We start from the raw sequence: 22,413 nt of genomic DNA, 5'->3' as shown, positions 1-22,413 counted from the left end.
TCAGATTTCACAGATGAGGTGAAGTGGTTAAACTCGTCCCTTCCTACCCAAACCACCCCCTCCCCGGGCACTTTCCCCTGCAACCGCAGGAGATGCAACACCTGTCCCTTTACCTCCCCCCTCAAGGACCCAAACAGTGTTTCCAGGTGAGACAGAAGATCACCTGCACCTCCTCCAACCTCGTCTATTGTATCCGCTGCCCTAGATGTCAATTTCTCGACATCGGCGAGATCAAACGCAGGCTCGGCGATCGTTTCGCTCAACACCTTCGCTCAGTCCGCCTTAACCAACGTGATCTCCCGGTGGCTCAGCACTCAACTCCCCTCCCACTCCCAGTCTGACCTTTCTGTCATGGGCCTCCTCCAGTGCCATAGTGCCCACCGGAAATTGGAGGAACAGCACCTAATTTTTCGCTTGGGCAGCTTGCAGCCCAACGGTATGAACATTGACTTCTCCAACTTTAGATAGTTCCTCTGTCTCTCTCTTTTTCCCCCCTCCCTCCCCCTTCCCAGTTCTCCCACTGTCTTCCTGTCTCCACCTATATCCTTTCTTTGTCCTGCCCCCCTGACATCAGTCTGAAGAAGGGTCTCGACCCGAAACGTCACCCATTCCCTCTCTAGATGCTGCCTGGCCTGCTGAGTTACTCCAGCATTTTGTGATACCTTCGTTTTGTACCAGCATCTGCAGTTATTTTCCTACACTGAAGTGGTTAAACAATCGGCGGATCTCCACCTGCTGCAGGACTGGGAAGCCCAGATGCTCAATCACCTAGATTCTTCCAATTAATTTGGTCTACATAACAAGTACCTGCACGTTTCAAAATTCAAAGTCAATTGCAAACCTTGGGCTTCGAAGTTAGCTCATGTCACTGGAAAAACCTGTTTCTAAAAAAGGTACTGCTATCAAAGAGATTTCCCAGCAATTGCTCCAAACAGCCACTGGAACTTTGAAACAAAAACAAAAATGCCTTTGTTTTGCCTTGAAACGAATGTTAGATATTTGGTACATATTTGCGAGAGGTGAAACTCACCACATACCACAAAATCTTTGGCTTACATTTGGAGTGAGCACTTTGTGCTACTATTTGAAGGTACAGTCTGAAGGGCCTCGACCCAAAACGTCACCCATTCCTTCTCTCCAGAGATGCTGCCTGTCCCGTTGAGTTACTCCAGCACTTTGTGTGGACCTTTGATTTAAACCAGCGTCTGCAGTTCTTTCCTACACATTGTGCTACTATTCATATAGTTTATAGAACTGCATCGAACTTTTACATTTTCCATTCAGTACTTTGGTCTACAAGCATATTACTGGCATGTTGAAGCCACTGATCCCTGCAGTGATGAAGGAACAACTGCTGACAAATTCCTGATACCAGTTGAAGAATGTTTGAAAAATAACGAGATCAAGTAAAATCAATTAAATTTGGGCTTTATTAAGATGCTACATTGCCAAACAGAATTGGTCATTACGGCATAGACTATTTAACTACTAATATTCATTGTAATCTTTCTGATAAACAGTTAATTATATACAAAATAGTTGCCCGACTGCTGTATTCCAATGTTGGATGATCAAAGCTGATAGTACACATCTAATTTCACTGTAGTGCCTAAGGCATATGTGGAGACGACTATTCCACAATGCAGTTCTCAGCAGCAATGGTCTTCAGTCAGTCCACCTAGCTCCCAACATGGGTCGAGCTAATGGCAGGTAACAAACTGCACTGGACTTTAGTTACTCGTGTTAAGTGTGAAATGGAATACAGGAAGTCCTTTAATTATTTGTCAAATATAAGCATGGGACAACATCTTATGGAATAAATGGGTCTAGCCATTATAATATTTTGTTGTTTTTGTTCTAAACCTTGACACGGGCCACTCTGAAAGACCACATTGATGGAAACTATTCAACTCTTTACCTGTCGGGCAAGGGAAGGAAAGGGCTGTCGTGGAAATACTACATGGAGTTGTTTGACTTTGCTTCCCTCCCAGCCAGCCAGTCCACTTCTACACACCAGATGTTAGAGGCAGCTTCAGCATTCATACCGTGTACTTAAAAGGTAATCCTGTAACAGGTACCATTATCTAACATGATTAAAATGACACCTAGAATATGCCATCACCACATCAAAATGTTTTGTTCTCCCTCGTTCCCCATGCCAATAACTTGAGATCTGTGTGCAACTAACTGTACAATTTTATAATTAATACAAGGTTTCTCCCAATTATCTTTCTGTACTTGTTGTGCAAAGGGGTAACTGAAAGGCAAGAACCTGTGATATGCTGTACATTAAAGTGTTTTTTTGTATTTTAATTTTCGATCATGAAATCATTTCTACCCCATGATATGGCAGATCAAACAAAAAACAACCCAAGCTAACAGATCACCAGCATGCTGCCTTTCTACAACACCAGTTTCCCTATAATTGTCCCCAGGATAAAGAACAGGACAACCATGGCAATCATTCGAGCGGCTGGTCCTTCTTCTTTGATCATGGCGTTGCTGGATGGTGTAGGATTACCCATCTGGGGCATCCTCCTCATTCGCAGCCCGTCATCCTCCTGCAATACAAGAAAGAACACATGCGAGAGATGAGCGATTTGTGTCCTCTGTGGAAGATCATACTTCCCATTTCAAACATCCCCAGGTAAGATACAAGTAAAGCTTCCTTCAGCCAAAGCCCCAAAGCCCCCTCCACAATGTCCCACCAAACACTCCATGGACAGACACAGTATGGGTCAGAATCAGAATATTTCTTCAACAACATGCACCATACCAACAAACTCTTGCAAAACGAGGACAGGATGGATTAGTGCTTTCTTTATTCTCAACAAACAATGTCTGTGATGGATGCGGACATGGGTTCCAATGATTAGTCAGTGTTTAAACCCCAGCAGCAAACCATTGTTTCCTCCCACCACTTCTCAGTACTCAAATCGCTGAGATGTAGCTCTTAGATTCAGATTCAGAAGGCTTGCTTGCCCAAATGCAGGGTTAACCAAATGGGCCTTTCCCACCATGCTTTCAGGAGAGCCTGCCACAGCATCGAGCTGTCACCGTGTCAAGTTACCGCATGCTCAGAATGACCATGTAGCTGAGATTTGCATTGGAAATTTCTCTGGCAACAAGCCTCATCAGATCTGTTTCTTCTGGTGTCCTGGAATACATTCATCCCTCTCACCTTCCCACTAAACACATCACCAATTATCACACTGATGCTGGTAGGTCCTGACCCTCACTCGTTGTCAGTTTACAAGTGTCTACTTCAAAATTACTTTACTAGCTGTTATGTGTCTTGGGACACACCAAGCTGTGTATAAATCAGGGAGCATGATGATCATCCTTACCTTTAACTGTCTGTTCTCCTCACGAAGTCTCTGAACCTCTGACTTAAGTATCCTGCAATCATCCATTACTTTCCTCATGTCTGAATCATCCAAGGGAGAACTGGTTGATTTTGACATCATGGAAGCTTCTGTTTTCAGCGAAGTGGAAGTGACTTTATTTATCTCCAGCTCATGCTGCAGAAAGTGATTAAAGTTATAAAAAGGTTTTCTACTTTAAGCCAGTCTAAAAGTGTTGGAATAGAAATTATATTCCAAGTATCAGTTCTGTTACAAGTTAGTGTTACGGGAGATGGAAATTGAACTCAGTGGTAGCATTCTCACCTCCAAATGACAGTATTGTAGGAATTAAGCATTGGTCCTCATCTTCCTGATGGATACGATAGACCTCATTACAGTGAGCACTCCTGATTTACTCTTTTAGACAATTGTTTGTTTCTGTTTGTGGAATATTTCCTGTGCACATCAATTGGTTAGGACTTAGTGATAATTCACACACTTTGTATATCCAGAATGTGAAAGATACTTTTTGATAACAGGTCTTTCTTCCACGGAACTAAAAGATATGATTTTTTACCTTCAGTCCACCCAAACTAAGCATCATCAGAACATCCTAGGACAACGGAATTCACAAGCTCATTGTACTAATCCAGAGGCTACCACAGTACTGTCACTTCCCAGACCAGGCTCCCTGGAGATTCAGGGAACAGGGAGACCATTAAGGGTTGCTGATTGAATAGGAAGGTTTGCTTTATTGAGGCTGAAGTTCAACCCAGGCTGTGAAAATGAAGTGTACTGAAACATTCAGACTGTACACATTGATACATCTGTTCACTGGGATTCAGGGCAATGGTGGCACTGTAATAGTCTAACACAAATGACATTTAAGCTCACATTAAACAAGACTGCAAGTAAATTAATTTCCTTAGAAGGTTGACGTATCTTGTGGGATGCTTCCCATATCTTGTCACTACCCTTCTGCAATTGTTGGCATTGAAAAAAAAATGTCTAAAAGCAGCTAGTGTTGGAAATGGCAAGCAAGAACCATCAGCATCTGAAAAAGAAATGATAGGCTAACATTTTGATTGGAGTCTTGAGCAAGGTGGGTTAATAGTCACCGACAGGCTCTTGATATCCTATAGAAGAACCAGAGGTGTGGGAAAATACTGGAAAGTGGAGGTAATGAACACTCAGCTGAACGTCTTGTAGTAGTCCTGGTTAGGAGCAATTACTGCACTTTTGGTTGCGAGCAGCCAGCCTTCCTGTTTAGTTTCCAGGTCAGTTGCATGCCTTTGGTTACCACATTAAATTAGTTAAATTTCAATTCCGTGAGTCTTCACACACATGGGAGTATACACATCCACTCATTTAGTGCACTAGATGGTCTGAGATTTTCCTTGAACGCAGTCCTTGCTCGCATGCATTAGAACATTAAGTCATTGGTACATTGGTAGGGATGCTGTGATGGAGTTGACTGAACTACACTTGATGTTGCAAGAAAAACCCAATGTGCCAAAGATTAATGTTCAAAATCACATATTTCCCTAATCAATGAAGGGTTTTGCATTAGGTCAAACGGTGAGCATACTTAAAACATGTTAATGAAGCTGAGAGGGATAGCCAAAATTCTGAATTCCCCTGATTTGATACAAAAGTGGAAAAGGTTTTAAATGACTTTTTTTGTTCCTTTTAGTTAACCCACTCGAGATCGCCGACTATATATGGAAAAGGTCATTTACAAGTGTGATAGAGATAAGATTCCTAACACCACCAGTATCAACTACAAGGAGAGAGTTCACAGTTCTAAGTATAGTTACAAGTTATTATAGTTACAAGTGATAGCAGCTGGGCACGTGGGATGAGGAATTGCTAATGGTGATTAATGCAGATGAGTGCAATGTTTTGCATTTTGGGAAGTCAAACTACACCAGGACCTTCACAGTGAATGGTAGGACCCTGGGGAGTGTTGAAGAGCAGAGGCATCTAGGATGCAAGGACGTACTTCCTTGAAAGTGGCGTCACAGGTAGATAGTAAAGTAGGCTTTTGGTACATTGGCCTTCGTCAGTCAGTATAGGGATATTATGTTACTGTTGTTCAAGACATTGGTGAGGCTGCATTTGGAGTATTGTGTTTAGTTGTGGTCATTCTGCTATAGGAAGGATGTCATTAAACTGGAAAAAGTGCAGAGAAGATTTACAAGGGTGCCGCCATGACCCAAGGAGGGGCCTGAACTATGGGGGTACACTGGGCAGGCTAGAGTGCAGGAGACTATGGGGTAATCGTATAGAGATGTACAAAATCATGAGAGGAAGAGATAGGGCAAATGCGCGTCTTTTACTTAGAGTAAGGGAATCCAGAACCAGAAGACATAGGTTTAAGGTGAGAGGGGAAAGATGTAATAGGAACCCTAGCAGCAACATTTTAACTCAGAAGGTGGTGGGTATAGGAACTAGCTGCCAGAGGAGGCAGGTACTACAACACCATTCAAAAGACATTTGGACAGGTACATGAATAGGAAAGGTTTATAGGGATACGAGCCAAACGCAAACAAATGGAATCCACTCAGATGGGGCATCTTGATTAGCAGGGATGAGTTGGGCTGAAAAGTCTGTTTCCATGCCGTATGACTCTATTTTGTCTGGAGTGCAGGTGATTGGACTGTTCCACTGGCAGTAAAGCTAGCCTAAGTAATCCCATGTTTTCAGTTCAATGAAACAGATGTATTTTGTATATAATTTAGATGCAGCCATGATTCTGGAAAAGTTGTTTTTTACAGAGCAAAATTGGGCCAAATATTCCCCATTATTCTGTAAAGTGACTTTTACCAGCAAGTCTAGCCAATTTAATGCTAAGCTAGGCAAAGCTGCAGAGTTGTAGTGTGTGCCTCTGATGTTGTGCACTGATCTCCTGATTTCCCCTGGACGCTAGGCCACAGGAAGAGGGAGACATGACAGAAAGAGTGACCAAATTTAAACATGGCCTTTGTTAAAAATAAAACCTCTGTTTAAAATACTCTTAGTTCCTGCTCCTGTAAAAAGCATTCACCAACAGATCAATATCCCATAGAAGAGTCAAAATAGCCAAGTTTGCCGACGGTTACAGCTAAAGGAGAAACAGATGGCGATTCCCCATCTCATAGACTACATTGAGGGGCCAGTTTTATATATATGTGAATATCCGCCGAAGGCTAAAATTCCAGGCTAGGAATGTGGGTCCAGAGAAATTATACCGTATCAGCTTCTGCAGTGGATGCAAAGCATTGGAATAGTGGTATTGAGCTAGACAGTGTTACCTCCAGCTGTACTGGAATTGATATCACTAAGTGTTACAGGGCAACACCACAGCACATGTGCAATGCATATCATGACATCGCTGCTCACAGCTTGTTAGGAACAAATGATCCTAACATTAGTCATAATGTTAATCTTACAACCGTGTAAGTTTACATCAATTTCCTTACATTTCTCTTCGCGCGTAGTGGGCGCCACTGGAAGATTAAGAGAAAATGGTGCAGAGTTAAACATTCAAGAGAGCAGCACCATAGTCTGCAGTTGTCCACCCTCATCAACTTCCTCCACTTAGTTCTGACGCCTTACATGTAGTTACGTGGATGTTTTTCTCACAGTGCAGGTTGACTCATGAGCTACAATTTGTCCCACTCCCCTGCTCTTACTCTATAGCATAGCAATTGTTTCCTTTTCAGTTGTTAAAAGAGACCTGCTGCCACTGTGCTGAGAAATTTGTTTAAAATCCTGTTTCACCTGGGTCCTGTTGTCTTTGACACTAATTACCTCTTTTTATAAACCACAGAGGGAGGCCATTCAGAACATCGTTCTCTGAGCACTCAAAAATAAATCATAAACCCATTATTTTTATTTCCCTCTACTCTTAATGCTCGTCAATCCTACCCTGATTCTACCACCTCCCTCACATTAGGGATAATTTGCAGTAGCTATTTAATCTACGAGCACATCTTTGGAGTATGGGAAAACGGAGTTGACGGGGGAAACACACTCTGTCACAAATACAACATGTAAACTCCACATGGACAGCACCAGAGGTCAGGACTAAACCTGGGTTGCTGGAGCCACGAGGCAGTAGCACTATTTGCTACATCATTGTACCTCTTTGCTTCTTGCCCACTTTCCATTCTCAAGATGCTGAATGGAACTGGGTGTGCCAGTCACCTGCCCTTCAGTGCATGGGAGGCCATGTCCATGAATGTGTACGTTCCTGCAGGGTCACCAGGTGCCTATTCAAGTAATAGTCTCTTACTGGGTTTCCTATTTTATGCGTAGCATGGTGGTGCAGCCGTTAGTGGAGCCACCTCACAATCCAGGGCCCTGTCCTGACTCCTGCCATTCTGCTCGGAGGTTTCACGTGGGTTCCATCGTCACAAAGCTGTGCTTGTGGGTTAATTAGCCATCATCAATTACCTCTTGGTGTACCTCATTGGCAAAGAGAACCACAGGGGGGGGTTGCTGGGTATGAAAGAATAAATTACAGGAAATAAACAGGGGAATAAGATGAATGGGACTGCTCCCAGTGGTGCTGGCACAACCCTACTGGGCCGAATGGCCTCCTAAGTTGGGTTCAGGAAGTTTATGGTTTGTACAATTTGACAAGATGCTGCACTTGAAAGGAGTCCCTCAAACGTGTTCAGTCTATACTCTGAACCTTCTGCTTGATGACTAGGTCACAGAAAAGAGAGACATTGTGGATAGGAATAATCTGACTGAGCAAGCAAACAGTTAGTTGGTGCAACAATAGTTAAGCTTAAGATAGACACAAAAAGCTGCAGTAACTCAGCGGGTCAGACTGCATCTATGGAGAGAGGGAATAGGTGATGTTTTAGGTCAGGTCCCTTCTTCAAGCCTAGGGCAACATATGGTATGTAGGTATGTAGGTTAATTGGCTGGGTAAATGTAAAAAAAAAAATTAAAAAATTGTCCCTAGTGGGTGTAGGATAGTGTTAATGTACGGGGATCGCTGGGCGGCACGGACTTGGTGGGCCGAAAAGGCCTGTTTCCGGCTGTATATATATGATATGATATGATATGGAATAGCACTATCAAATTTTGAAGTCTAGTTCTTTTCCACAGTATTAGCAGAAGCTTTAGGCTTCCAATTTTTGCAATAAATGGGCATGATGAGGATTGTATCTATGTCCTAACCGTAGAACTTTAAAAATATATAATTTTCCAAGATTAAAATATAACCAATACATCCACTCAGAAGAATTTTCTTCGCCATAATGTGCAGGCATCACTGACATGCAGGTCCCATAGCTTTTTCCTGGCCTGCATTGTCCCATTTTTAGCTGCTGTCATTCACCTGCAAAAGCTACACAGTAGATACCAAGTCCAGGCTTGGCAAGGGAAAGTCACTGAACCATATGAACATTACTCTGTTGACTGCAGCTACTGCATTACAGGCATGTGAATACTGAAACCCTTAAGTTGCAGCTAGCTGTTCAAGGTTGGTTCAGCCACATCTCTCTGAGAGTCTGGAGGGAGGCCAAAGTTGCAACAATCCCCAACACTTCTGGTGCGGTCCAACAATGCCAGGGTCAGATCAATTATGCGATTAGTAAGAGACACTGATCTGTCTGATCCCCTCGATAGGAAGATCAAGACTGGAACCCTCTGCCCCATCACTCAGCCAGGCAAAGCCTATTCAAACTTACTGTTTTCTCATTCTCAGAGGGAAGCTCAAAGACGCATCGCAGCTTAGAATCCATTAATTCATCTGCCTTTGCTTCTTTCCACTGCAAAGAATCAGAGAAAACACATTAAGCTATTTAATCACATTCTCGATACCTTATTGACTGAGGCATATTGGAGAGCTGTTGCTGCTAATCTGTTTCTTACATACTTCCGATTCAGTAGGAGGGCTTAACCGTTTGCTGGTTCAACGTGGTGTTCAGTGGGATCCTAGGCTTGGGTTTAGGCACATGGCACTGTTACACACCCAGGGCATCACTTTCAGCTAAAGCGGCTGACAGTTCTGCTGCAAGATGAAAATTCTCAAATACAGAGAGCAGCCAGCTCAAGGATGGCCACAGGGATTGTAATACTTTATACAAGCTGTCCCAAATGCACTGATTAATATTCATATATAAACCCCATATACAATCTGAAAAAGGTTTCATGTAGAAACCATTAATTTCTAACGTGGTTACTTTTGGTCAGTAACATTTGCTAGAGGTAACAATGCCCCTGCTGCTTTGCAATTGGAGTTGTCCCCCTGATTGGGTGAAGTTCTATATATGTGGAAGGGCTGTGCATCTCAGCCGACTCTAATCACTTTCTTTCCATTGTAAATCCTTTCCGCATGGGAGACTTTGCCGAGTTTTAAGCTGTACAATGTTGCGATGAAGTACAATTCACAACAATGTGGAACAGCTGAATGCTGAACTGTGCTTTCACATGGGAAAACTAAACTGAAACTTTCATTAGGAGCAAGGGCACTTGCTTTTTCCACAAGGGATATGCACCGTAATAAAGGATGGAGAGGGTAAAGAGGAAGGGACTGGATGGGAACAAGAACTAGGGCAGATGCAGAGGGGCGAGATGGATGAATGTGCCGGAGGGGAGAGGGAAGATTCAAGAGAAAGTGTCAAGAGACTTGGGAGAAGGGTGATTTCAGTGGGGGAATTCAGAATGATTAAATTGTTAAGATGGATAAAGAGAAATAATTGCTTCTGGTGAGGAGGAATGTCAAATGAGAACATGAAAGATTTAGTGTTTCGACATTCAGAAATGTAATCAATAAGTATTTATTACAAGGTACGAGAAATGCAGAATTTTCTCATCCAAAAGCTTTTCTCTTCCAAAAAGTCCTCAGACCTGCTGAACCTTTGTACTGAAATTGTCACGCAACACTGGTATCAAATTTAGAGGAACTAAAGACGGGTACGTACTACTGCTTCCATGTCTTGGCAGTCTGCCGGAGCAAATATGGACTGAACCATAAATTTGTGCTTGCTTTTCTCATTCGGGTCATAGTCAAAAGGTTGTAGCATCACTGTGGAAAAAAAAAGAAAAGTTCTGATTAGAGGATGGTCTTGCACTGGTTTAACTATTTTGTTATACTCCCTTCAGGGCAGTGATTGCTCAACAATACCCAGTCCACCTTGTGCAAATATGACCCATATCCTGTTCAATTCTGCAAGATTATTTTTAGGGAACAGCATTAAAGGATCTTCCAATTGCTTTGTCCAGCTGAATGCTTGGGCAATACACAACAGTTCATACAGAGAGAAGCAAAGTGATTAACATGTAACATGCAGACATCCTTCAAACACACAAGTTCAATTTTAGTTTTGAAGCGTAGACAACAACAACAAAATCATCAGGAGGATGTGTTAGAAAGCAAAGGCCAGAGATGTGTGGTACCTGGTGATGGGTCAGCCCCCAGGAGCTTCAAATATCTGGATAAGCTCACCCATTTTCAAGGCTTTAGAGAACTACCATAGCTGTTGCCACTGATGCAATCTGAAGACTTTCATGTTTCCTGGAAAGAGCTCCGGCCAAATTTGCAAACTAACTTCATAAGGAACAAAAGTGGGCAAGCAAAAAGCAGAGAGGAAATGGGGCAGAGATCTCTTTAAGTGACAAACATGAGCTGTGTCTCTGCAACAATGACAAGACTCCAGCTGAACATTGGTACCATGGATCAAGGTAACCAAGTGGGGATTACAAAGTTGGGAGACTATTGAGCACTCCGAATACGTTGCCTCTCACGTTTCCTGATATGACCAGGCTAATTTTTCTAACAGTGTCATGAAATGTTTTACACACAGCCAATGCAACCTTCGACAGTACAACATGCTATTGGCAATACACTGGAGTGTGGATTTGCACGATGCATGTTAAATCTCCGGTGTGGCAGAATCTACCATCAATGGCAAGCACAATATTACTGAACCAAGAATGATGCTTCAAAACTAATGAAAAGGGATATGTTTAAAGAGCACTCGGAAAAGGTGGACCGAATGGCAAATGTCAGGTTGGGGGGGAATGGGTGCACAGAGGAATACAGCAAACAATCATGGGAATGGCTTATGCTCATGATATTAAACAAATGCATACGTCTTTTATTTCACAATAATATGATAGTCCAAATGAGACGTTGCAGGCATTCCAGATTATAATCATTAAAATTATAAAGGAATTAGTTGCTCAAACATTACTCAACAGTCAAGAGTGTTTTGCTGTCCACTTGTACCAAACGGAACAATTAAATTCTTACTTGCAGCAGCACCAAAAGATTTACAGACACAGTACTCCATAAATATAACAAAACAAACAAAAAAAATCAATAAACATAAACCCAACAAAGCCCCAAGTTCCGGGGGCAGCCAAGGCAGTTTGTAGTTCGGAGTTTAATTGCAGTCTGTCGTGTTCGATAGCCTGATGGTTGTTGTGAAGGAGCTGTTCCCAAATCTGGGCTTTCCAGTTTTCAGACTCCTACACCTTCTTCCCGTAGACAGGAGAGAAATGAGTGTGTGGCCAAGGTGGTGTGGGTCCTTAATGATGCCCGCTACCTTTTTCAGACAGTTCGTCCTATAGATTCCTTCAATGGTGGGGAGGTCAGTACTGTGATGGACCAGGCAGTATTCACCACATTTTGTAAACTCCTTCATTCCTGGGTGTTAAAGTTGCTGAACCAGGCCGTGATGCAACCAGCCAATATGCTCTCAATCATACACTTGCAGAAGTTCATGAGAACATGCTGAATCTCCTGAGTCTTCGAGGAAACGAGAGGCATTGTTAGGCTTTCTTTATGATTACATCAATGTGCTGGGTCCAGAATAGATCTTCAGAGATATACATGCCCAGAAACATGTTGTTGGCTCTCTCCACCACCGACTCATTGATAAAGACAGGTTTGTGAATCCTCGGCCTTCCCCTTCTAAAGTCAATCATTTCCTTAGTTTTAATGACGTTAAGAGCAAGGTTGTTCTTTATAGCACCATTCAAATCAGACGGCCGCTCTCCCTTCTACACTTTGACTCATTATCCGTAATTCATCCAACAACGGTAGTGTCGTCAGTGATTCTAAAGATGGAGTTGGAACTGCGTTGGAACTCAAACTCGAGGTGGACAAGTTAATATCTACAAGCTGCCTAGCCACTAACCTGTCCTTCAAACTCACCGTACACTATGGTGTCAGGCACATCCCTGATTCCTACTTCATTCCTACTACAACTTCACAGTTCATTGGAATAAAGTGCAAGTTATTTTAAACATAACCGGAGGAGTCCATTTTAAAGCTAGACAGCCAATTAAACGACAGATTAACTTCAGAGCACACCCATGTATGGAATCTTTTGATACATTTGTTAAAGTTTGCACTGAGATTTCCAACTCCCACTTACAGGAAAACAGAATACTTCCTCCACATGCACTATTTACAGTTCTCCACAGAGAACAGAGGAAACCAGCCTGAGTTTGTCCTACCATGCCAGCAGCTCCAATATTAGCACAATGAATAAGTTAAACTGTTTCAAGTTCAGTCAGCAGTACTCAATTTCATGGATATAATATTAACTCTAATCAAACTGAGAGTCAAACATTGCACAATAAGGACAGTTGAATATATCTATACTGCATCCAATAATACATATAACTCCATGACAAGACGTACAGGTATGTAGGTTAATTGGCTGGGTAAATGTAAAAATTGTCCCTAGTGGGTGTAGGATAGTGTTAATGTGCGGGGATCGCTGGGCGGCGCGGACTTGGTGGGCCGAAAAGGCCTGTTTCCGCGCTGTATATATATGATATGATATATGATAACCCAGTCCATCATGCAAATCAGTCTTCTCCCTCTGCACCTCATGCTGCCTTATGAAAGTAACCAATATAATCAGGAACCATTTATACCCCAGTTATTCTCTCTTCTCCTCCCCCATCAGCAGAAGATACAAAAGCTTGCAAGTACACACCACCAGGTTCAAGAACAACCTTATCCCCACTGTTAGCAGATTCTTGAAATGACCTTTCACTTGTTAAATGATTTATCCCCCATCTTACAATCTCCACTTGCACCTTTTATTCTGCAATTCCTCTAAGTGTAACACAATAATGCTGTAACACTATATTCTGCACTCTGATACTGTTCACTTTGTGCTACCTGGTACACTTGTGTAATGGCGTGATTGCACTCATGTACAGTATGACTTGACTTGAGTGCTTGGTACATGTGACAAAAAATGAACCAATACCAATGCTTATTCTGTGGCACGGAATGAACCGTTTTATAAATAAGCACATATTTCATTCAGTAGCCAGATTTCAACTGTCTGTTAGAATAGTAATAACAAACTATTACCAAGTCTAACGTTAAACCTTCTCCCAAATCTGAGAATCAGGACTAAAGGCTTATCAAAAGTCAGGCTGATATGGTTTCCAATATCCAGTGCTGAAATGGAAACATACAACCAATAAATGAAGTCCATATCAGATATCCTTATCACAACCCCAGAATAAACACAAACTAATGAACATTATTTGTTTGCGCATAATGTACTCTGAAACTGCCATGTAAAACAAGCTGGAAGCATACAAGGAGTTTGTATTTTCAGAGATAACGAATAAATGAAAAGAGAGTGTGGTTTCAAAAAACAAAGTGATACTTGCTTATAGTTTGGCATTCATTTCAAGTAAAGAGCTGCTGCTCAGATTTGGAAGATGTTTTAATGCTGGACTTGGGAATAACTTATCACCATTAGCACAACCAAGGCAGTTTAAATGTGACTACAATGAGAAAAATGATCCTTTTCAAATTAAATAAAATGGCTCATTCCATGTAATAAAATAAGAATTATCCATAATACTATAAATATGGAAGTCCCGATCTTGCACCTTCAGCAGCTACATGTCCCGAAAAATTATCCCTATAGAATGAAAACAGAAAATATAAACTTCCAACATATAATCACCCTGAATGCGAAATCATAGAAAAATACTTTACAAAAAATAAGTGAAGTGACGGCAATTCTGAGCTAATGCTACAGATATTTAAAAAAACATAAATAAAAGCCTGATCAAACTGAGGTTTTTTGAAAGAAAATAACTGCAGATGCTGGCACAAATCGAAGGTATTTATTTCACAAAATGCTGGAGTAACTCAGCAGGTCAGGCAGCTCCTCAGGAGAGAAGGAATGGGTGACATTTCGGGTCGAGACCCTTCTTCAGTCTGACGAAGGGTCTCGACCCGAAGCGTCACCCATTCCTTCTCTCCTGAGATGCTGCCTGACCTGCTGAGTTACTCCACCATTTTGTGAAATAAATACCTTGATGTTTTTTCAAGGTCTAAAAGTAGAAAGAGTTGAAGACATTCAGGAATGGAAATGTGCCATTGTACAAAAGGATCACCACCAATAGTATAATTGGAAGAACAGCATTTGGCTTGGAGTGGGGAACTATGGGTAGGAATTAAAATTTGAATAGTACTAGGAATGCATGTAGGTCGGCATCACAGGTCAGCAAGATTTAGGCAAAGCCAAGGGTAAGTTTAGCAGGGATTTGGTGTTACTTCTGTCCCCAAGCAGGGCCCTGCCTCCTTTAAACTATCTGGTGTGCAAATATTTAAAGTGGGTAACATTATGGTATTGAAAAGCTTTTCAGTAATATTGCAAATGCAATTGGGGGCTTCAAGATGGCGCATAAATATAATTGTTCAATAAAAGTGAATTTATTTCAAATAACTATCCCATCACTCAGAATCCAGGCATCCAGCAGCCTCTCTATTGCCCGCACGAGGAATACAACTGCAACATAGATAACCTAACAAATGTTCCCACCTGAAGAATCCATTTCGGTTTCAAGGATCATTAACATCATTCCCAGGTAATTCACTTAGATTTTGGGTTGGATCAAGAGACCCAAAGCACTTTCAGACATTTGTTACACAGTAGTATACAGTATTAGTAGTAGCTATGAGCAAACCTCATTGAAGAATGGGTTGTTTAAGATGCAAATTTCAATATAGACCAGAGATCTCTCTCCATATCTGAAACAAAGACAGAAAATGCTGGAAAAACTCTGTGTCTTGCTGCATCTGTGACTGCAGGACCAAGGAGAGATTAGTGCTCTATGGTATTGGGGGTAGGGTATTGACAGGGGTAGAGAACTGGTTGGCAGACAGATGCAAAGAATAGGACTCAACGGGTCCTTTTCAGAATGGCAAGCAGTGACTAGTGGAGTGCCACAAGGCTCAGTGCTGGGACCCCAGTTATTTCAGATGTGCAGCACTTTGGTCAACGTGGGTTGTTTTTAAATGTGCTATACAAATAAAATTGACTTGACTTGACAATATATATTAACAATTTAGACAAAGGAATTAAATGTAACATCTCCAAGTTTGCAGATGACACAAAGCTGGGTGGCAGTGTGAGCTGTGAGGAGGATGCTATGAGGCTGCAGGGTGACTTGGATAGGTTGGGTGAGTGGACAGGTGCATGGCAGATGCAGTATAATGTGGACAACTGTGAGGTTATCCACTTTGGTGGCAAGGACAAGGCAGCAGATTATTATCTGAATGGTGTCAGATTAGGAAAAGGGGAGGTGCAACGAGACCTGGGTGTCCTTGTACATCAGTCACTGAGAGTAACTATAAAATTTGTTTTAGGCTGCTTTAGAAGTTCAAAGTTTAACTGACTCTGCAGAAGCCAAAAATAAATTGTGAAATCCAAACGGCTATTACCAATAAATAAAAGTGTTTTCTGCAACCTATAAATTACAAACTATGGGATCAGGATAAACAGGCTACTCATCTAAAGGTTTCCTACTTAATTCTAAAAAGAGAGCACCAATCATACTCCCATCTCTCCTGCTGAACAAAGATGGCTCTTACACATTTGATGGTCCCCCAGAATTAGTGTGATGGTCTTTCAGCAAGGGTCTAGAGCACATGTGTCAAACTCAAGGCCAGCGGGCCGAATCCGGCCCGCCACGTCATTTTATGTGGCCCACGAGAGCTTAATTGTCACTGGTCGAATATCTTTTAAGTTACAGACATTTTTAACTTTCAAACTCTCATTTCTAAACACATTTTTAAAAGTGCTGTGCGTCTGACGGCAGCCTCTCCTCACTCGCACAAACAAGATGGATGCCGTTAGCGGAGCTGCCCGCCCGCAATCACCGCCCTCACTCCCCTCACTCTCCCCGCTCTCCCACACCCGGGGGACACTCCCGAGCAGGACGGAGATGGTCAGACTGATGGTCCTCATCCTACCCTTCCGTCCCTTCAACCCACACCAAGGCGTCCTCGAGTCCCCCCTCCTGCCCGGGCCCAGCGCCCCGCACAGTTACCGCACACAGGCCGCAGCGCAGTGGGCAGCTTCTTCTTCTCCTCCTTCAGCAGCCGCTGCCACCGATGGCGGCGTCGACGAGGGCCGCTGCCTCCGACAGCCCGTCGCGACTTCACAAAGATGGCGGCCTCCTCACGCTCCGCCATCTTGTGCGCGCCTCCCGCAGCTCCTCTCTCCCCTCGCTTCTCTCCCCTCCCAACGCTCCCAGACCCGCCGCCGCCCGCCTCGAGTAGTCCCACCTCCGCCGCCCGACTCCAGTAGTTGCACCTCCGCTGCAAGACTCGAGTAGTCCGGAGCTCCCTCCTCCTCCCTGCACGCTCGGTAAGTGCCTTTCGCCGCCATCGGCTCCACGGAGGGGGGTGGACGTGGGGGCCGAGTGGGTGGAGGGAAGGGTGGGGGTAGGAGGGGGGTGAGGGTGGGGGTGAGGGTTGGGGTTGGAGGGGGGGAGGAGAGAGTGGGGGAAAGGGGGTGGTGGGGAAAGGGGGGGAAGAGTGAGAGTGGGTGAGTGGGGGAGAGTGGGACTGGGGAGGGGGACAGCAGGGGTGGGGGGTGGTTGGGGGAAGAGAGTGGGGGTGGGGGGAAGGGGGACAGTGGGGGTCAGGGAAGAGTGGGGGGGAAGGAAAGGGGGAGAATGTGGCTGGGGAAGGGGACAGTGAGGGTCAGGGAAGATGGGAGAGTGGGGGGTAGGGAGGGGGGGGATAAGGAGGATTGAGTAGGGGGTTGAGGGTGCTAAACCAATACAGGAGAGGCTTTGGGTCCAAGGCTCCTCGGTCACACCCTCTCCCCTTCCCTGTACCGCCTTTAATTGCACTCCCCCTCCCCTGGAGGAGCACGGCACCACAGTGATGGAGAAAGAAGATGGCCGCTGGCAGGACGGTGTCAGAGGCTCCCTCTCCCCTTTCCCCTCCTCACCCACCCCTCCCTCTCACCCACCCCTCCCTCTCCACCCCCCCGAGATTCATTTAATTTTTTTTAAGAGACAATTTATTTGAAAGAAAAACGCGATTTCCCCAGGTCGCAATGGAAACCCTACGAGGAACGGGCCCAATTTGTCCATGTGCTTACATATATTTTTACATTTATGTTAATGCATGTACAATATTTGTACATTTCAATAAATAATAATCAAATGCAGAGACAGTTATTTAACAATATGTTAAGGATTAGTTACATTTATACAGTCTTACAGTTACAACCGGCCCTTTGAGGGCAACCATAATGCTGATGTGGCCCGGGGTGAAAATTAGTTTGACACCCCTGGTCTAGAGGAATGCGTATCAAAGACAACACGTGTGCTCCCTACCGGGAACCATGGATGAACCGCGAGGTCCAACTGCAGGTGAAGTCCAAGTCTGCAGCATTCCAGTGCAAGTGTCAATTTACAGCCTTTGTAAAGTCATTAAGGGTGTCATGAGGCAATTCTGGACCAAGATACAGTCCATTGGCAAGGACAAGGACACCAGTCAATCGTGACAAGGCTTGCAGGGTATAGTACAAATTGATGTCGGGCAGTATCGCTGGCAACAACAGGACCCTGCCTGATGAGCTCAATGCATTCTAGGCTCGTTTTGAACGAAGCAGTAAAAGGATATCAACCATCCCGCCAGCCTTGGGAGCACCTGTACCAATGGTCACAGTGGCAGACGCAAGATCATCCTTCCCGAGTGTTAATTTGTGGAAAGCAACTGGCTTGGATGGAGTCCCTGGCTGTGGCCTCTGGACCTGCACGGACCAGCTACCAGAAGTATTCACAGACATTGTTAACATCTTGCTACTTCATTCTGATGTCCCCACCTGCTTTATCATCCTGGTGCCAAGGAAAAGCAAGGTAGTGAACCCTAATGACTGGCATCCAGTAGTTCAGACATCCACCATCATGAAACACTTGGAAAGACTGGTAATGGCGCACATCAACTCCAGCCTCTCAGAGTGCCTTGATCCACTGCAGTTTGCCCACCACAAATGCCATCTCCTGGCCCTAAATTCATCTTTAGAGCACTTAAACAAGGACACTTATGTTAGACTCTTATTGGCTATAGCTCCACTTTCAACACTGTAATACCATTCAAACTCATCTCCAAACTACTGGACCATGAAGACAGCACTTCCCCCCCTCTGCCACACTTCTCAACTAACTGATCTATGCATAGATTTTAGATTTAGATTTAGAGATACAGCGCAGAAACAGGCCCTTCAGCCCACCGGGTCCGCGCCGCCCAGCGATCCCCGCACATTAACACTATCCTACACCCACTAGGGACAATTTTTACATTTGCCCAGCCAATTAACCTACAAACCTGTACTTTGGAGTGTGGGAGGAAACCGAAGATCTCGGAGAAAACCCACGCAGGTCACGGGGAGAACATACAAACTCCATACAGTGCAGCACCCGTAGTCAGGATCGAACCAGAGTCTCCGGCGCTGCATTCGCTGTAAGGCAGCAACTCTACCGCTGCGCCACCGCGCCGCCACATAGACAACAACATATCCTCTGCTATAATTCACAACACCAATGCCCCGTGAGGATGAGCTCTCATCCCCCACTACACCACTTATATGCTCATGACTGTGCAGCCAAAATCTGCTCTAACTCCATCTAGAAGTTTACAGATGACACCATTGTGATGGGCGGTTCTCAAAATTGACAAGATGGAGTCCAGGAAGGAAATTGGGAGCTTAGTAACATGGTGTCTGGACAATCACCTCTCCCCCAATAGCAGCAAGATGAAGTAGCTAGTTATCGACTTCAGGAAGCATGGCTGAGTACATGCCCCAAGCAGCATCAACACTGCCAAAGTGGAGATGGCTGAGAGCTTCAAGTTCCTCAACCTAGCAACCTGTCCCAGGCCAACCATATTGAAGCTACAGCCAAAACAAGCACACCAACGCCTCTACCTCCTCAGGAGACTTAGCAAATTTAGCATAACTCCATTACACCCCTCCCCCATTCATTGTGAATTATCTGTCCTAATTCTGTTGTTTCAATGTCACAGTTGTCCGTTGAAATACATAAAAGCAGTCCTGTAATGTTCCCAAACATCACTAGAATCGTGAATATATTACAAGAGAGAGAGCTGTAATGTAATAATGTACATCTGAATCAGGCCTCTCATTGCTCACACAGCAGCTATTGTGCAGGGGTAATTAGTGGACTTCCTGTCATTTCATTCAGTGAAAAATATAGACACAAAATTAGATTATAAAATTTTGTGATCATTTTTTCCAATTTCCTGACATTTCTCATGAGATCTTTTTAAAGATTCCCCCATTTCCCGACATTTTGTTCACGCCCTTATCTAGAATTTTATTTTTCTGTACAGACACCTTGCTTTGACTCATTTCTCTTTCCTATTCTTTTCACGCCAGAATTTTTTAAACAGCACTTTAATGACGAGAAACAGAAACACAAAAAGGGCAAAACTTCCTGAACAATACTGAATTCGGAGGCAGGAGGAGTACAGACAAGAAGAAACAACAAAGGTGCGTGCGTTGGAAAGGGTGTCTCTCAAATCTGATAGTTTTTTTTTTGAAGAGGTCACCAAAAGGAATAATGAAGAAGGCAGGGCAGTGGACATTGTCTATATGGAGTATAAGAAAATAACTGCAGATGCTGGTACAAATCGAAGGTATTTATTCACAAAATGCTGGAGTAACTCAGCAGGTCAGGCAGCATCTCAAGAGAGAAGGAATGGGTGACTTTTCGGGTCGAGACCCTTCTTCAGACTGATGTCAGGGGGGCGGGACAAAGGAAGGATATAGGTGGAGACAGGAAGATAGAGGGAGATCTAGGAAGGAGGAGGGGAAGGGAGGGACAGAGGAACTATCTAAAGTTGGAGAAGTCGATGTTCATACCACAGGGCTGCAAACTGCCCAGGCGAAATATGAGGTGCTGTTCCTCCAATTTCCGGTGGGCCTCACTATGGCACTGGAGGAGGCCCATGACAGAAAGGTCAGACTGGGAATGGGAGGGGGAGTTGAAGTGCTCGGCCACCGGGAGATCAGTTTGGTCAATGCGGACCGAGCGCAGAATACATGTCTATATGGATATTGTCAATATGGACTTTAACAAGGCCATTAACAAGGTCACACGTGGCAGGCTAGGCTGGAGGGTTAGATCGCATGGAATTCAAAGTCAGCTAATCAAATAGGTTCAAATGTGACTTGGCGGAAGGTCCAAGGGTAGCTGCGAACGGTTATTTTTCTGACCGGAAGCCTGTGACCTAGAGATCGGCAGGGAATGATGCTAGGCCCACCGCTGTTTGTTATTATATACATTATCAATATGGATAACAATGTAGCGAACAGTGTTAGTAGATTTAAAGACGACTCCAAAATTGCTGGTATAGTGGACAGAGAGGAAGGACATCCAAGTTTATAGGATCTAGATCTGTTGCGAAGGTGGGCAAGGAACGGCAAATGGAATTTAACTCTGACAACTGTGAGGTGATGCACTTTTATATGTCAAATCAAGATAAAACATACACAGTAAATGGCAGAGCCCGAGAGACTGTTGCAGAACAGAGAGATCTGGGAGTACAGGTAAATGGCTTCCTAAAAGTGGCAAGTCAGGCGGACAGTGTGGTGAAGGCAGTATTTGCTTTTATTGGGAAGGGTGTTGAGTGCAATAGGTGGAACATCATGATGCAACTGCATAAGTTGTTGGTGAGACCCGCACTTGGAGTACTGTGAGCAGTTTTGGTTGGCCAGCTATAGAAAGGGTATTAAGTTGGAAAGGGTGCAGAAGAGATTCACGGGATGTTACCTAGGCTTGCAGGCTTGAGTTGCAGGGAGAGGTTGGATTTGCTCCAGGACAATTGAGGCTGTAATTTCTGAATATAGAGTAATATTAGTCAGATTAAAGCTAAACCACATTTATACTACAAACACACTGCAGAGGTTGCACCCACTGTATTGAGAATCTATACAGCAAATGTGCTCTAAAACACAAGTCAAGATAGTCAAGTGTTTTATTGTCATGTCTCCAAACATAACAAAATTTGTACTTGCAGCAGTAGCATAGCAGGTTTTTATGTATAAATAGACAATGTAGTAAACAAACAAAAAAGTTCAATGAATAAAATACAATATAGTGCAAAAACAAAGGAAAGCCCTCAGTGCAACCCAGGCAGTCGTAGTTTGTAGTTTAGTTGGAGGTCAGTGTTTAATAGCCCGATGGTTGTTGGGAAGAAGCTGTTCCTGTACCTGGATGTTAATATTCAGGCTCCTATACCTTCTTCCTGATGGCAGGAGTGAAATGAAAGCTTTGCCAGGGTGGTGTGGATCCTTTATGATACTGGCTGTGTTTTTGAGACAAGCGCCCTTCGATAGTGGCAAGGTCAGTACCTGCAATAAGACTTTTTGTAATCTTTTTCGCTCATGGATGTTCGACTTGCCGAACAATATGCAGGAGCATATTGACTTGCAAACAGTCAATATGCTCTCTTCTGTACACCTGAAGTTTAAGAGAGTATTTGTCTGCATACACCTCAATCTTCTAGGGTGTAGAGGTGTTGATGGGCTTTCTTTATGACTGCAACAATGTGCTGGGTCCAGGACAGATCCTCAGAGATGTGCACTCCCAGGAACTTGAAGTTGTTGACTCTCTCCACCACCAATTTATCGATAAGGACAGGTTTGTGGATCCTCGGCCTTCCTCTCCCAAAGTCAACAGTCAGTTCCTTGGCTTTACTGACACTGAGTGCAAGGTTGTTGTTCTGGCACCAATCAATCAGGTCTTCCTCCTATTC

General features: G+C 43.8%; 1 protein-coding gene across 1 annotated transcript in view; it reads right to left on the bottom strand.

Annotated features, from left to right (window-relative positions):
• Nucleotides 1-1,427: 1,427 nt before the first annotated feature.
• Nucleotides 1,428-22,413, bottom strand: part of vapb (VAMP (vesicle-associated membrane protein)-associated protein B and C) — an 84,167-nt gene continuing 63,181 nt past the window's right edge. Inside the window, exons 3-6 of the mRNA XM_078418659.1 lie at nucleotides 10,268-10,371; nucleotides 9,032-9,112; nucleotides 3,348-3,521; nucleotides 1,428-2,561 (exon numbers count right to left, since the gene is read on the bottom strand). Coding sequence (XP_078274785.1) covers nucleotides 2,403-2,561; nucleotides 3,348-3,521; nucleotides 9,032-9,112; nucleotides 10,268-10,371 — 518 coding nt within the window. The 3' untranslated portion in view covers nucleotides 1,428-2,402. The remainder of the gene's footprint in view (nucleotides 2,562-3,347; nucleotides 3,522-9,031; nucleotides 9,113-10,267; nucleotides 10,372-22,413) is intronic.

The sequence above is a fragment of the Rhinoraja longicauda genome, chromosome 22 (genome assembly GCF_053455715.1).
Source record: "Rhinoraja longicauda isolate Sanriku21f chromosome 22, sRhiLon1.1, whole genome shotgun sequence".
NCBI classification, from domain to species: domain Eukaryota; kingdom Metazoa; phylum Chordata; class Chondrichthyes; order Rajiformes; family Arhynchobatidae; genus Rhinoraja; species Rhinoraja longicauda.
This window is presented reverse-complemented; position numbering and strand designations above follow the sequence as displayed.